General features: G+C 40.9%; 1 protein-coding gene across 2 annotated transcripts in view; it reads right to left on the reverse strand.

The window, feature by feature from the left end:
* Positions 1–1,768: 1,768 nt before the first annotated feature.
* The window catches only part of clstn2a (calsyntenin 2a), a 158,036-nt gene continuing 142,963 nt past the window's right edge, over positions 1,769–16,841 (reverse strand). For both annotated transcript variants that reach the window (XM_061694114.1, XM_061694113.1), the window contains 6 exons: positions 14,547–14,752; positions 14,282–14,449; positions 9,140–9,285; positions 8,822–8,942; positions 6,042–6,232; positions 1,769–5,877 (listed from right to left, as the gene is read on the reverse strand). In XM_061694114.1, coding sequence (XP_061550098.1) covers positions 5,650–5,877; positions 6,042–6,232; positions 8,822–8,942; positions 9,140–9,285; positions 14,282–14,449; positions 14,547–14,752 — 1,060 coding nt within the window. In that variant the 3' untranslated portion in view covers positions 1,769–5,649. The remainder of the gene's footprint in view (positions 5,878–6,041; positions 6,233–8,821; positions 8,943–9,139; positions 9,286–14,281; positions 14,450–14,546; positions 14,753–16,841) is intronic.

Genomic DNA, 16,841 nt, shown 5'->3' on the forward strand with positions numbered 1-16,841 from the left:
TACAAAAGATCCACCGAAGAACACATTTACGTCTTGCCCATGAACGCACCTCGCGTTCTGACATAGCTGCGACTTTCCTGCCGCGAACGGCGGTTGTGCGGCCGCACTGAATCGGTTGCCAAATACAGAGTCTACCTGCCGACAGGTTCAGACGGGTTTGTCCTGGAACGTCCGAACAAAACCTGGCACTCTTGAATGAAGATGAACTTTTGTTCGAAAACCGTTCTTTGACGCCAGAATGAGCGCGTTCTCAATTACGTTCATCAGGCAGAAATGAACTAAGTTCAATTCACGTTCACACAAAATATGAACTAGTTCATGAACTTTCATTCACTGAACTCGTTCAGGTACAACACTGCTTATAAAACATTTTCTATACTCTGAAACACCTTCAAAACTCAAACATACAGTAATGCACAGTAGCACTGTACATTTTATTTATGTACTTTTATGTGTTTTAATGAATTTTCTATTTTTTTTTTACAGTTTTAATGTTTTAGTCTAGGAAGTGTCTATTATAACACGTGTGTGCGCACACACACTCACTCAAAATCCCATAATATGGCGACTTGTGCGCAATATGAATATGGAAGAAACTCCACAATGCACTAAATCACCAATAGGTGAACTGAAACTTAGTGTGGGAAATATCTTGATTACAGTGAGGTCGCTGGTGAGCTGGCCCAGCTGATTTTTACGGTGGCCTGGAAACGCAAAACAATATAACAAATTGTGAAACGCTTTTACATTTCAGAAAACAAATGTACCAAAAAATGTACGACTTTTAAATTTCAGAAAAACAAATTAACAAAACACTTTTACATTTCTGAAAACAAATTAACAAAACACGAAACACTTTTTTATTTCAGAATTTTCTTTGTTTACAAAAAGCGAAACACTTTTACATTTCAGAAAACAAATGAACAAAAACCGAAACAATTTTACATTTCAGAAAAACGTTTTTACAAAACACGAAACAAATGAACAAAAGACAAAACTAATTACAATTGACACAAACCGGAAAGGGATTCCCACATGCATTCTTAGGATTGCCACGCATTTTCCTGGAAGGACACGCCCTGCTCCAATATTACTGGCTAATTAATATGTTGACTCGCTGATGATTGGCTGCTGTAAAACACACACTGCTGCTTCCAGACGGTAAAGGAAGTATGTGATTTATTAAGTGTGGCGGCGTTAATATAAATGCTATTAATGCGCAACGTGGTCGAATCCGACTGGACCGAACCATCGCATAAAAATAAGAGTTGCCGACGCACACCCACACATTGAGCGATTGTACATAAGCCCAGCCTGTATATGTGTTTGATGCTGTATATATATATATATATACAAAATATTGTACTTGATCACATTTCTTGAACCAAAAAAAAAAAGTATAAAGTAAGAGTTAAGGATGAAGCAGGTTGTTAAAGAGAGAGGATGTTGGGGAGAATTGAATTTGTTTTCTGAAATGTAAAAGTGTTTAATTTTTTTGTAAATTTGTTGTAAAAATGTTTCGGCTTTTGTTAATTTGTTTTCTGAAATGTGAAAGTGTTTCGCAATAAATGTTTCGGCTTTTGTTAATTTGTTTTCTGAAATGTGAAAGTGTTTCGCAATTTGTCAAATTGTTTTGCACTTCCAGGCTACCGTAGATTTTTGGCGAGAAGCGGCATACGGTACATTCTGGACTGGTCGCCAGTCAATCGCAGGGCCTATTTGACATTGTTTTACATGACAAAAAGAGCGAGGCATACATGTATAGATTCTAAAGTCTTTATTGGTCAATATACAGAAAACAGTGGGATGACCACTACAGAGGGAGAATCTCAACCATTTGTTTACAAATAAGGAAAAAAAACACAAATATACAAAAGAACTGTTCATAACTCCATCTTTACAAGGTTTGCTTCGTGTGTATGTAAACAAGTTATTTGCTCTGGCAGAAGCAGAAAACATGACAAATGTCTCACAATGATGACATCACAACCAGGCCAACAGGAATCAAAGAGAGAGGAGAATGACTCTGAGACTGGATTGTTATGGTATGGAAATCCCCATTAAAGTTATTGAAGTGGTTAATGACGAGGTTGCGGTTATTTATTGACCGATTCTTCTGATATTATAGGGAAACGCACTTCTCATGAGAAGTCTTGTTAATATTTGGTGGGGAGTAAAGCAACATTATTAATAATAAGATTAATATAACTGCTTTTAGGAGTTTTCTTTCTTGGAGGCACTGTAGTGGAATTCAAAGTGAAGAGAACAACTATGATCTCGTTTTCTTTACATCTGCTAACAAAACAAACTACATTAGAACAGCAGCCTTCTGCCCTTTTGACCCCCCCCCCCCCCCCCCCCCGCCCCAACAACATTATTGGATTAATACCTGATGGCATTATGATAATCATTTCAGCATCAAAGTAATTGCGATAAACCAAAGAAGCTAAGAGATAACGGAACATACAGTGGTGCCTTTAGATATGAGTGACCTGACCTCTGAGTTTTTCCAGAAACGAGCCATCGTTGGGCTGATTTTTTTTGTTTTTTGTTTGGCTTTGACTTGCACGCAAAATTCTTTTCGATAGGCGGCAGTGAACTCAATTTGACTCATCTCCACCACAAGCAGCAGTTTGGCAGGTCGTGAACAATTCTCCCCCCAAAAAAGAGGCTTGAAGCTGTTTATTGCCACACCCACATGAACTTTACTGTCAAACTAAATGAAGAATTACACATGTATTCAAAATACCCACATAACAAAACGCTTTAGATGGGCTCACGAGAAGCATCAGTGTCACGCTGTTAAAACCCTCTAAGCAACGGATATTTGAACACAAATGGTGGAGCAGCACAGACACTGTAGACTGATAATATAACATTACTCACAGGCATACAGTATATTCTTTACCCTCGGGGGAAAAAAACACTAATATTACTGCAGTTTACTGAAGAGTTGTGACCATCTCCAATTATATTCATGTCGGTATTATACTGTCCTCAGATGGCCAAGGCGCGCACACCACAAGGACTAACACAATGTCTATTGAATTGAAGCAAAAAATGTAGCAAAAACCATTTAATTTCTTAACATTCTATTTATCTGTCATTACTGTATGTCTTTATAAAGTACAATATTATAAAGTTCTAGCGTTCTTAATTAAAAAAAAAAAAAAAAACACACATTTTTGTTTTGTTTTGAGGAGGCTGTAATTGATCAATGGCAATTCCATTCATTTCAATGGGGGAAGTTGATTTGAGAGACGTGTTTTGAGTTACATGCGTGTTCGTGGAACAAAGTAATCCCGTATCTCAAGGCACCACTGGAGTCGTGTCTGTTAGGTCCTTCATGTAAATCACGATGTTTTAGAATTTAAAAAAAAGAAGAAGTGCGTTTTTCTTTACTAGTAGTCATGCAATTGGATGTTTCCTAGATAAGTGCACAAAGGGTGTCAGGTTTCAGCTAAAGATGAAAACAAGGACGCACTAACTTGACAACTCTGTTACAAACTACTCTAAAAGCTGTTTAGCTACTTCCCATCTCTTGTGTCACGTTGAAGGAGAGAATACAGCAGTGCAAAGACTAACTAAAACAAGAGGCTTCCCTACAATGTGTGCAATTGTAAATAAACACAATTTACATATGGATATGTAGTCATTCTCTTTCCATTACAACCTTAAAAAAATAAACGCTACAAAAGTAATCTGGAACCAAATGCATTTCATTTCAAATATCAAATACACTACTCGCAAAAAGTTAGAGATGTTGGGCGTATATTCGGGTGAAATTTCAGGATGACATTCATAGTTAACTTCATTTGACCTTTTCTTAACTTTTGAATGAACACATCCAACATTTCAATGCCTCAGTACTTTTTGCACAACTTGCTATTCTTTAAAAATCTGCACACCAAATTTTACATTTCCAAGGACCTTTCTGTGACTCCTCCAGTCTCTTTGTTCTAACCTGCTGATGACAGTATAAGCTCAGGGGCCACTTCCTGTCCGAAGCGTCGCCATCGTGATGTTTCAAAAGGATTTTCTCAGAGAGAAAGTGGCCGCTGAGCCTTGAGTGTCATCGGCAGATTCCAATGGAGAGACTGGAAGAGTCACAGAAAGGGAAAGAAGTGGACAAGCTTGGAATTTTTCATGGATTAAACAGTGACTTTTGCCCTTCAGCTCCTTGTCGTGCAAAAACCACTAAAACACTTAACAGTTGGACATTCAAAAGTTTCGAGAAGGTCAAATCAAGTCCACCTATAAATATAGATATAATATATATTATATATAATATATATAATGTGATAACTAGCATAGAGTTGAAGTCGTTTAATCGATGACGTCGTTGATATTTTTTTAAGCACATCACACTTGTGCCACAGACCAGTTCAGAAAGCCAAGACAAAGACATATTTTGACGGAGCAGCACAGAAATGTGTAAAAACAAAAGATTCAAAACACCACTCATCATTATGCTAATTGTACTTGCTGTAATTAGTGGGAGCCCTGCGCATGTTTTTTTCTTTCTATTTTTCTTTTCTCTTGCCTTCCATAGCGTGCGAGACGTGACATTGTGGCCGGGCTCCCAAAAAATTAAACATTTCTCTGTTTCAGCCTTTGTATTTCATTTGTGCTTTCCTTATATTTGCGGATGGACTTGCGTATTTTGCAAGTGACCGTGCTACATGATCCAATTTTTGGTCAAATATTTCCACATGCCAGTACGTCGTACGGCGACAGGCCTTTACGGCACAGTGTCGTAAAGGGACACAAGCGTGAATAGGAATGAAGTTGTTATGATCACACAGTTCTTGCCCGCGCGTTATTGAACGTAACATTTTGTCGAGAAAGACGGAGCTTCACTTCGCACCGCTGCCCTCGTTCCTCGCCCCCAGTCCCGTCGGTATGAATATTTTAAGACGAGCAGCGATCGAAATACCCAAAGCTAGCGAGGCTAACTGCTATTCTCACCCTACACTCGTCTATTTTCGTACTCTCTGACCCGCACGGATGTGAGAAGACTGTGCCGCCTTATTGTCCGGACATTCCGCTACTCCGCAGCGCGTTATACTCAGGTGACAGCATCAGAAGAGTTGAAAGTCCTCTGTAAAGTGCCCGATTGAGACCATATGAACAAAAAAACAAAACGCCCCCACTTGATTAGACATTAGTCGACTTCAAGCTTTCAAATGATCTGATGATGATCTACTTGTCAGCGAGTCTACGAATTGCTGCAACCCCTAATCCTGAAATCTCACACAAAAGCCCAGTCCCCAACTTTTTGTGTATATGTTTGGGTCAGAACTACGGTATGCACTCTAACGCCATGCATGTTTCATGACAGTTGAACTGGAACCCTGCAAATGCAAAAGTAATAACACAAGACTGCTTTGACTTCCTTCTTTTTGTTCATGTTATGTAAATCATGAATACCAGTTGGACTGTAGTTAAAACTTTGCCCAGCAGGGGGAAATGTTTGATTGGAAATAATGGCAAGGCTCGCGTGTGTGTGTGTGTGTGTGTTTGTGTGTGTGTGTGTGTGTGTGTGTGTGTGTGTGTGTGTAAAGCAAGAACCGGAAGAAAGAGAGAGCGCAGTGTGTACAGTATATGTGCAGACCTATTTTTCAATCTTATGTGTGCGTGTTTCTGTGGTCAGTAGGTTATGGAGGACCTGTGCCACTTCAGCTTCCTCTCCTTTGCCATTTCCATCTCCCCCTCTTCTTCCTCCACCTCCTCATCATCCTCCTCATCCTCGTCATCATCGCTGTTATCCGACTCTGCATTTGGCATTCCTCCCACATGTTCTTCATCCTCGTATTCTTCCTCCCTACACAGCTCTTCACTCGCATCTTCACTAAGCGCATGAGCTCCTCTCACACTCTGGATTAGGGGCAGGGGGGGGGGGGGGGGGTGAAAAGCTTGAATGTTGTTTCCATACTGTACATGTGACAGAAAACTTTTTTTTTTTTTTTTTTTTTGCTGTGGTGGGAATTAACGAAGTACAAATACTTTTTCATTGTTTGACGTTAGGTTAACTGAGTTACCTCCATGGGGTTTACAGTGATGTTGAGTGCCGACTTGTCCCAGTCCACCTCAGGCCCTTTCCCGGCATCCTCTTGCTCTCTGGAGCTCTCCTGATGAGTGGCATGGATTCTGTACACGCCAATGACCACGATCACCACCAGGGCGGCGATGCAGACCACAATAACAACTGTGGCAGCTGCAGGTGCTGGTCCTGGACAAGAAGAAAAAGATCTGTTTTTACACTGGTCTCAACCCCATCAGAAGCACTGACTGACCTACATTTACAACCTTAATTCTAATATTTTTTTCCCCATGAAATTGCATTATTTTATTCTCAACAGTCATTTCTCTTCATTTTGTAGCACCTCATTGGTCTGCTTCCAGTACGTGTATGTTAGATTTTTTTGTATAATCAAATTTCAAGCTCTATGTGTTCCGATGTCAGTCTAATCTGCCAAGGCCCTTCAGAATCGGTACTGCTGAACAATGTAACCGATAATATATTAGCAATGGCATTGCTTCTTTAACCAGTTATCGTTAGCACATCTGCGTTTCAGTTCTGAGGACCGGGGTTCATATCCCGGCCCCGCCTTTGCGGAGTTTGCATGTTCTACCCGTGCCTGCGTGGGTTTTCTCCGGGTACTCCGGTTTCCTCCCACATACCAAAAACGTGCATGGTAGGTTGAATGAAGACTCTAAATTGCCCGTAGGTGTGAATGTGAGTGCGAATGGTTGTATGTTTCTATGTGCCCTGCGATTGGCTGGCGACCAGTTCAGGGTGTACCCCGCCTCTCGCCCAAAGATAGCTCCAGCACACCCGTGACTCTAGTGAGGATAAGCAGTACAGAAAATAGATGGATGGATAATTAAATCACAAAATAAACATACACTTATTTCAAACTTCAAAGTCCAACAGGAGCTGTAAAATGGTTCAGAATCCTTTTTTTGACATGGGCGATTTAGTAAATAATAATAATAATAATAATAATAATGAAAATATAACAAATCTGTCTCACTTTGTCGTCAAGGTTTTTTTGCCACTTTGTTGCCATTTGACAATCAATCAATCAATCAATCAGTCAATCAATAAAATTCATGGTCCAACAGGAACTGTAAATCAATTTGGGCAGCACTTCAGATGTTATATACTGTACAATACAACATGAAGTAAAACTCACGTATTAGTTGGAATTATTTTGGACACACATAACCGTTCAAATATTTGAGGTCACTTAGAAATGTCCTTCAGAACAGCATTAAAGTCGAGACATTGTTAATGGGGTATAAAAATAATTTTAAAAAATGTGCACAATGGCTTTTAGTACAGTTGGGATATCTGTATAATCATCAGTTTTGGCTTGTTTTTTTTTTGGGTTGTTTTTGTGTGCGTGTGTTTTTTTGTTTTTTGTTTTTTTTTAAATAGCACGATAGTCTAACAGTTACAACGCCATCCTTTTGGAAGGTTTCAACTTGGACTGCAACGAGGACTCGGATGTTTCAAGTATTTCGGGGACAGAAAATGCTCAAGGATTTTTTTCTGCCTAGGGGATCTGCTTATTTTACTCATTCACTGCCAGCCTACCCAATTTGAAACTATTGGTATATACAGTAGCTGCCTGTTAATGGCAGGAAAGATTTAAAATGTGAAGCTCAACAGAGCAGACAGCGTAGCACCAAGGGGTTACATCATCAACGCGAGAGAAGGTGGCGGAAGCGGAGCGTGTGTGCCGATTGAAGGAGCGTGAAATAAATGGCGACAACGCAGTAGTCTGCAAGCTTCCGTGAAACACATCAAAAGAAGAAGGAGAAGATGGCAACGACGAGAAGACAAATGCGAAAAAAGAAGACAAAATTCAAAAAGTGTGGGAGCATTACAGACTGATCAGAAAGGCCAACACCGGTGGCGCCACACGTCGCTCGAGCACGACACACGCAATGCGGTGGAAGAGCCAAGATGAACGTCGCGCAAATCAGTGAGTTTAACATTAAAGCGGTTTACTAACATAACATTAGCCCTGCAGAGGGCCAAGGTTTAAGGGTTAAGGTTAATTATGACTAGCGTCAAATGTGTGGCCAGTTTATTACCATGGTGACAAGTAGAGTATGTGTGTGACTATAATGCGACTTCATTCAGGGTGCTTGTCATATTAGTTCAGGGACAGTTTTGCTCAGCGGTTTAAGCACCGTGAGACACAAGGCCAGTGCACTCGCGTCGTAGCTGAAAGCGGCTATATTTTGCGTCAAGTACTGTTGGTGAAAAAAAATGATTGTGAGTTTGTCAAAAAATTTACTTCATTTAATTTCATCTTCACTTTAGTTCAGTTATTCTGGTCTAAGCTCTTAAACGCGCAGCCACGAGCCTACAGTATTATTTCACATCCTAAAATGCTAGCGCTCAAGTGAAGTTGCACAACAGACTCCTTATGCTTTTTTTCAATTAATGCCTAAAATTTTTTTTATACTTACAAAAAATGCTAAGGTTAAACTGAAATATGTGTTTTATTTATATTTCTGAAATTGCCTCACTGAAAATATTACTCGACAACAATATAGTTTTCTGCTCATGTGAATTTAAGAAATAAAACAGTTGATTGTATAAAAAAAGAAAAAATAATTGGCCATTCATTTTCAAGTGAAATGGCTTATTTTTTTTCATGTGTATTCATAATTGTTCTTTCACTAAGCAAAAATATAATTTATCCGAATACCCGATTGTTCAATACAAATTTTAGTATGATCGTCAAATATTCAAATATTCAATTGCTGCAGCCCTAGTTTTAACCTTATGAGACAGTCTTACCTGACATGTGGGAATTAGGAGTGTGTATCATGAGTGGGTGATGAACCGGTCTCATGTACTGCGGCTGAGGGGCCGCATGATTGACATGCTCCACGGGCTTTGCGTGGTGAAGAACACTCACCTGAAGTGCAAACACAAGAACACTTGAGGTTGTAGAGATTGCCAATGCAGCAAAAGGCAATATAAGTGAGTCTTATGGAAGGGGGACACTGCAAATACGTAAGCCACTTGAGCAAAAGGAGGATGGATACTCATTTGGGATCAAGAGGAGCATGTCCTCAAAGGAAGTGGAGAGGGAGAGAAAAAAGCAGAGCTAACCTCCAAGATGAATTCATTGCTGGTGTAACGGCCGTTAAGTTCCGAGCAGGTGAGTCGAAACCTTCTCTCAGTCAGGGTGGCAGGTTGCCAGTTCCTGTAGCGCACCTGACGCAGTGCCTGCTCATAGTGTGCCATGGAGTCCACACCTTACACACATAAAATCTGTCTTAATACATTGCTTTCATGCATCATCACAAAAGAGCAGCGATTCCCAACCAGGAAATGATCCAATTTCCCTTGATTGGTCCGAAAATGGTTTCAGTGTTTAGTGGCTATATTGCAGATTTTTCAGCAGTTGTTTTATATGGGTTTTTATGGTATACCAGGCAAGTCCGAATATGGGGTCACATGCCTTCAATGTAGTGCTACGTTATGCTGCAACATGTACTGAGGTCTACTGGAAGACATGCAGCGTTATGAAGAGCAAGATGAAAAGGCAGAGAAGCTCCCTTATTAAGCTCTAATAGTCATTTTTCCCACAGAGTGGAGAGACTGTGACTGAGTATTGTTGTATGCTCTGTTTGTATGTGTTGCTGCTCCATGTGTGATAAAGTAGCATGTTTGAAAGGTTATAATTACCGTAACAATAATGCTAACTTCTGTACGCCTGTCTTTGGCGTTTCGCATTATATGTTAGCATTACGCTATCAGACTTTGATGAAATAATATGGTTTGACTGAACATTTTGGTGTTCAAATATACCATCTTTAACTATTTTCTTTTATGTGTCACTTAAACAGTAGGGTGTAAAACTATATTTAAAAAAATGTTTTTTTTGATGGTCTCTCAATATCGTGGATTTTCACCTACTGCGGGTGGGTCTGGAACAGCAGTCCAAATCCATCCGCATATGTCTGACCACGAACTCTCTGAAATGGTACAATCCGCAAAAAGAGAACATCACAGTACTGCTCTATCTTATGATAATCACAAACTGCCTCCTCATTGCTACAGACTCCGGCCATATCAGCTTACTCATCCTCCTTGTCCTCTCAGCCGACTTTGACACTGTCTCCTACTTCATCCTTCGCAACCACCTCCCGACCACCTTGGCCTTACCGGGACTGCTCTCATCTGGTTTCAATCATATCTCGCCAACAAGACACAGTTTGTAACTATAAACAGCTTCAGCTCCCCGCTTGTCCCAATAAATCGAGGCGTGCCTCGAGGCTCAGTCCTTGGGCCCCTCTTTTTCACCATCTACACTGTTTCCACTGTTCCACAAATGATACTCAGCTCTGTATCAGCACTACTCCTTCCACCTTGGTCTCTCGTTAACTGCCTACAGGAAATAAAATCATGGATGTCATTAAATCTACCAAAACCAGACACCGAGATAACAGCTCAAGGTTGTGGCACCAAAGGCGCTGCTCCGTAAGGTCAGGGATTCTCTCCTCCAAGTAGATGGTGCCTATATCTCCCCATCCCCTGAAGTCTGCAACCTGGGCGTCATCCTGGACTCCACCCGCTCCTTCCAGTCAAACATTATATCTACCACCAAATTGGCATTTTTCCACCTCAAAAACGTCTCTCGACTCTGGCCATCACTCTACAAAACCATCGCTGAGAAACTCATCCATGCCTTTATCACCAGCTCTGTGGACTACCGTAATGGGATCTTCCACTCCTTCTGAAAATATTGGACTTTCACCAATATGCTCCATCTCACAGCCTGCGGTCCTCAAGCATGGGTCTGCTCACCATCCCCCCGCACTAGTCGTCACATCTTTGGAGACAGAGCCTTCAGTGTTGCCGCCCCCACCCTCTGGAACGCCCTTCCCTCTGAGATACGTGATGCCCCGACCCTGGACTCACACATAAACAGCGCTCAAAACCCACCTGTTTGCCCAGGCTATTGGCCCATAGTTAGCCACTTTCAAAATGCTGTTAGTTTGTCCTGTTTTTGTTTTGTTTTCCGTCTAATCTGTAAAGCGTCCTGGGGTGTCCTGAAAGGAGCTATGTAAATATGATTTACTATTATGATTATTATTTATAGTTTCTCCTCAATAAATGGTCTATGTTGCGGTTCATCAATCTATGTTGAAATATGATTACAGTGCTATGAGTAGTGTGCTTAAGTTTCAATGTGATTACGTGTGGGAGGGGTATTTTTAGGATCAAACTCATATACTGTATATCAAAAGATGTGCATTTAAATATGTTTACAATGTGTTTTAAGAAGTTTATAAACACGTGGGATGAGTATTTAAGGCTTAAACGATAATTGCTTTTAATATGGTCTCTATATTGTAGAGTTTTGCCGATAGTGAGCGGGTTTGGAACGTAACTCCTGCTAAGAATGGGGATCACAATTTATTGACTAAAGAAAATGTCTTAGAACTGACATCTTATGAATCTTTGTTCATCCATCTACAGGATGCCAGTGACATATACTGACAGGCAGCACTTCCACAACACGGCGGAAGATATAATTAACGTGTATCCACCTATTGGCATTCATACAACAGAATAATAGCTTTGTGTTCGACTACACAGGCCCGGATGGTTTGGCCTTTTTCTTTTAGGTTAAATGTATTTTCAGCATTTCCATCTTTTCTCCTGGTATGCTGCAAAAGGTTTGTCAGTGACTCGTACTTTTTATAGTGGAAAGATAATAAAGTTTCAAATGCTTAGATTCAAGTTGGGCGGAAAGTCATTTACATTTACAGAGTGTTCCACATTATTGTGCATGCAGGATTGAGGTCAAATTAAAAGTTTTAGTTTTTTCTGTGAACGTTTTTGCATGTTACTGCTTCTGTCTATTTCATATATCAGACTCAGACAGGTTTGATAATTACTTTCCCCAGATAAGACTTGCAAAAGAAGGTTGTTGCACATTATTAAGTCACAGTTTTCATGCGTAATAAGAATCCTTGTGATGATGTAGTCAAATGTCTTGTAAAAGTAACAACAACACTAGAACACTTCTGCATGGTTTCTCTGAGGTTCTAGGAGGTGGTGGGGTGATGTTTTGGTCTGGAATAATAGCAAGTACGATCGTAGGCCCTTATAGGATGCCTGAAGGTGTCAAAATGACCTCGGCAAACTATGTGGAGTTTCTAACCGACCTATTTTAAACCCTGGTTTAAAAAGCAAACAGTGCCTTCAGCAATCAAATTATTCTCACGCAAGACAACAACCCGTCTCACACTGCAAAAAAATACCATTGAAGCTTTACTGCTTTGGGTGTAAAGGGAGAAAAACTCATCAGGCGGCACGGTGCACGACTGGTTCGAGCGTCAGCCTCACAGTTCTGAGGTCCCGGGTTCAATCCCCGGTCCCGCCTGTATGGAGTTTGCATGTTCTCCCCGTGCCTGCGTGGGTTTTCTTCGCGCACTCCGGTTTCCTCCCACATCCCAAAAACATGCATGAATTGGAGACTCTAAATTGCCCGTAGGTGTGAATGTGAGTGCGAATGGTTGTTTGTTTGTATGTGCCTTGTGATTGGCTGGCAACCAGTTCAGGGTGTACTCCGCCTCCTGCCCGATGACAGCTGGGATAGGCTCCAGCACGCCGCGACCCTAGTGAGGAGAAGCGGCTCAGAAAGTGGATGGATGGATGGATGGCCACTATCATCCCCTGACCTCAAGCCTAATAAGTTTTGCCTTTCCGACATCTATATGTGCCTTTAAGAGGCGGAGCGTGGTGGGGTTGCGTGTGACGTGGTGAGCTGGAAGGAGGTTGGGCAATTGTCTCAAGCTACGTGAGTCTGCATGTGAGGGTCAAAGCATAAGCTGTGGCCAACAGCAGCTCTAACACCGGCGACTATGGCTCTCCTTTCCCACAAGTGAGCATTGCAGCAAGTACAGTGGAAAATTCCATTACAAACGATCACTATATGCTTTCCGCAATAGCCAAGCAATAAAAAGAACAATAACAAACAATGAAAAAAAATCTGTGATGTAGTGATGTTGCGTTGGGTGAACTGCGATATAGCTTCAAAATACTGTACAGTAGTATCATTTCTCACAAGGATTACGTTCCAGAACCCCCTGCGATAGACAAAAATCCACGAAGTAGCAACCATCTGTTTATTTTATTATTTAAATATATATTTTGAAGCTTTATGCTATATAAATGCTATATGCACGTGAGGTGCAGGTATTATTTTGGTCCACGTGGGGTCGTGAGCCACGTTTCACACTAGTATCTATGACTTTGAATGTGTGTGGCTTTAAAAGGCGGGGCCTGGGCTGTTGAGTTTCGTGGGAATCAGCAAATGAGAGTGTATTTGTATGTTAGCTCAGGTTAGCCAGTCTTGTTATTTGTGGCCGGAGCGGCTAATGTATGAATGTGCTTATGTGTTTATTTTGCTACAGTTTGTTCAATAAAGTGATTGAAAGTGCACTGGTGGCTGTGTCTATTTTTGACCACTTTAAGGGGGCATTACAATATATTCGAAGTATCGGTGGTGAGCTATTTTAAATTAGCAAACGATTTTGACATTATTGTGGCGTCGCCTAGACGTGCTGTTCTGTAAGGCGGTTCTGCTCTGCAGTAGACACGTTGCACTTTAGCTTCTTTTTTCAGTGATGATCCCCCAAAAATTGGCACTCTATCTTTTATGCATGTTTTGCTCCTAGCTCACGCCTTTTGCTATGTGAGTCTGCAGTAACATTAGTCCGTGTGTAGAAGTGATCATTCCAAAATCTCGTGATAAAGCGAAAAATCTGCAATATAAAATTAGATATGTACAATTTAAAAATCTGCAAGACAGTGAGACTGCAAAAAGTGACCCGCGATATGCTGAGTGACGACTGCATATAAGACACCCAAAGCCAAAGTAATTATTAATCATTAAATCATGAATTCAGTGTAAATCGCACAGACCAAAGACTCTCAAGAGTGTGGTATTCGGCCTCCCTCTGGTGGTACGCAAAAGAATCACTACTTTCCCACTAATTTAAGTACTATAACTTTGCATTTAACCTTTTAGAACTGTTTGTTTTTTAAGCAAAAATACTGAGTATAATAATTTGTGTGCAGTATAATGTTCCCTGCTTCAGAAGCTGTGCATACTAGCGTGTTGCTGGATGGTCATTACAACAGTATAGAACCAATACGAACACACAAACATGAAAACTGAAGCAGCGAATTTGCTGCAACGTAATATTTAAGTCGACAGTAGGTGTTAATGCTCACCATATATTGATATTCCCGAGGTGGAGTTGGTGGCGTCCAGGTGCTTTCCCAGCAGAGCGCTGTGATGAATATGTAGACTCTCTCTCTCGGGATTCAGCTCATCCCCAATCACCAGGATATCACAATAGTCCAAGTTATGCATCACCTCCATCACACCTGGCCTGCGGGCTGCACGCGTGGACAGAAAAATGATACAACTATAACAATAAACCCTTTTACGGAGAGTACTGACAATCGCGTCAGACTGCACATGGAGACATCTCACATCCGCTGAAGCCGTCTCCCTTCATTACTGTGCTGGTGATGTCAATCTCCTTGAAAGGAGCCACGCCCAGCGGACCGCGAAGGTCAACGGCGGGCCTGACCAGTCGATTGGATCCCGTAATGGTGATTCTCGGTTCACTAGGTGGCTGCACCGTGACGACTGCTTTGACATCTGGGATGGAGAGGCACGCGTCCTCCCCAAAGCACCTGACACACAAATAGTATAACATGGTAGTAATTCTATTACTGCTTGTAAAGATGTATTGGTTCTAATGTATGGTGAACGCGTCCGATTTTCAAGCGTTTTTTTTTTTTTTTTTTTTTTGGTTTTACAGGGTACAGGTAATTTTGGTTTGAAAACTGAGTTGCGCACTTCAGTGTAGTACCATGTTGTACCGCAACAAGCCTGGGAGGACTGAGGTCTACTGGAAGAGAATTAAGAGCAAGATGAAGAGGCAGAGAAGGTCCCCCACTATGAAAGCTCTAGTTATAGTTGTTAATTCCAACAGTGCACAGACGAAAATATACCTGTAAGTATTGTTGTATGCTCTGCTTGTATGTGTTGCTGCCTTACTTGTAATAAGTAGCAGCTGTTTGAAAGTTTAGAATTACGTTAAACACGATGCTAATTTCCATTAGCCCGTCTATGGCATTTCACATTATATGTTACCATTAAGGGGATGGACTTAGGTTAGACAAAATTAAAAGGGTTGGTTGGACATTTTTTGTATTTAAGTATACAATGTTTACCTATATTTTGTTTCATGTGTCACTTCTACCGTAAACTTCAGCAGGGAGTGACAAATTGAAGCGAGCACATTTTGGCTCTTAGTTGGAGAACTGAAGCGAGCGAGAGAGGACTAACAAGCACTAAGAAATACTTTTAAAAGTGTGTTTTAATAAGTTGAAATATGTTTAAAGTGTGGGGGACACGTAAAAATACTCTCTGTACGGTACTAAAATGTTTTTTATATTGTTCCTCTGTATCGCAGCTTTTTACCTTTTGCAGGTGTGGCTGGAACGCTCACAGGGGTTCACTGTATATTGTTTTTGTAAAGCTGATCTTGAAGCAAAGCAGCCCAGCGGTCGAGTGGTTAGCATATTTGTCTCGCAGTTCTGAGGATCGGAGTTCAGATGTGGGCTCCAGCCTTCTTGTGTGGAGTTTTTGGAGGTTATTCTTCAACTTCCTCTTGCATTCCAAAAACATGCATGTTAAGTTCATTGAAGCCGCTACATTGTCCTTGGATATCAGTGTGAATTTTTAACCAGCACAAATTCAGGGTGGTGTGCTGCATTTGCTGTAATAATAATTCATTTTCTTTTGTTTATAATGTCAGAGAGGTTTGAATTGAATAATATTTTTTGTAATGTAATGCGAATGTAATGTGATGCTTGGTCTTATCCAGTGAGAGGAAGCAAGTTACTATACAGTCAAACAGCAACAACTATTAAGGATACGACTTTTAAAACATAGTGGCACTTTGTCTTGTTGTCATGTGCAATCTTAGATTCCATGTAGCATAAGACAAAAATGGCTTTTTGCTATGTTGTATACTGTGCACTGACAAAGAAATATTTTCCATTTCTAGTTTGTATCTACTGTGCGGTTGTCAAGATCACGAGCTGGACAGACTTCACAACGTGGCTGTCACAATGCTGCCTTTTCTATAAATTGTCTTCCTCACTCAAGTGCGTTTCTTGCGAGACAGAATCTGATTCCACCCCGCAGCCTGTGACTACACTGTATATATAAACATGGATCGAGAGGAGGGGACTTGGGAACCACTCGTCACCACATTGTTTTTTCACAAAAATGAACTTGAAAAGCCCCATAATACCTAGCTCCCTGCAGGGAGATAAAAAACAAACAGTACCTGAACTCTGTGCGCTGTGTTTGCACGGCCATATGATGAGCTTGTTTACAGTCGCTATTTTCCCTAGAGAGCACAGCTTTAGTCCGGAGTCAGTGGAAAGTGCAAGAAAATAAAAATAATAAATTGACAGAGTGTCGGTTTGCAAATCTGCGAGCACACATTTTGAATCAATTTAGAAAGCTGAAGAGAAGAACAATATTTGCTGATATAGGACCAATCATCCATCCATTGTCTTCCACTTATCCGAGGTCGGGTCACGGGGGCAGCAGCCTTAGCAGGGAAGCCCGGACTTCCATCTCCACACCCACTTTGACATTTACCATAATTTCTTGTGTATAATACGTTGCATTTTATCCACCAAAAAAAGTCATCAAAAGTCGATAGAGCGCGATACACATAGGTAGGCAACTTTTTCATTCCTA

The sequence above is a fragment of the Phycodurus eques genome, chromosome 13 (genome assembly GCF_024500275.1).
Source record: "Phycodurus eques isolate BA_2022a chromosome 13, UOR_Pequ_1.1, whole genome shotgun sequence".
Classification (NCBI taxonomy): Eukaryota; Metazoa; Chordata; class Actinopteri; order Syngnathiformes; family Syngnathidae; genus Phycodurus; species Phycodurus eques.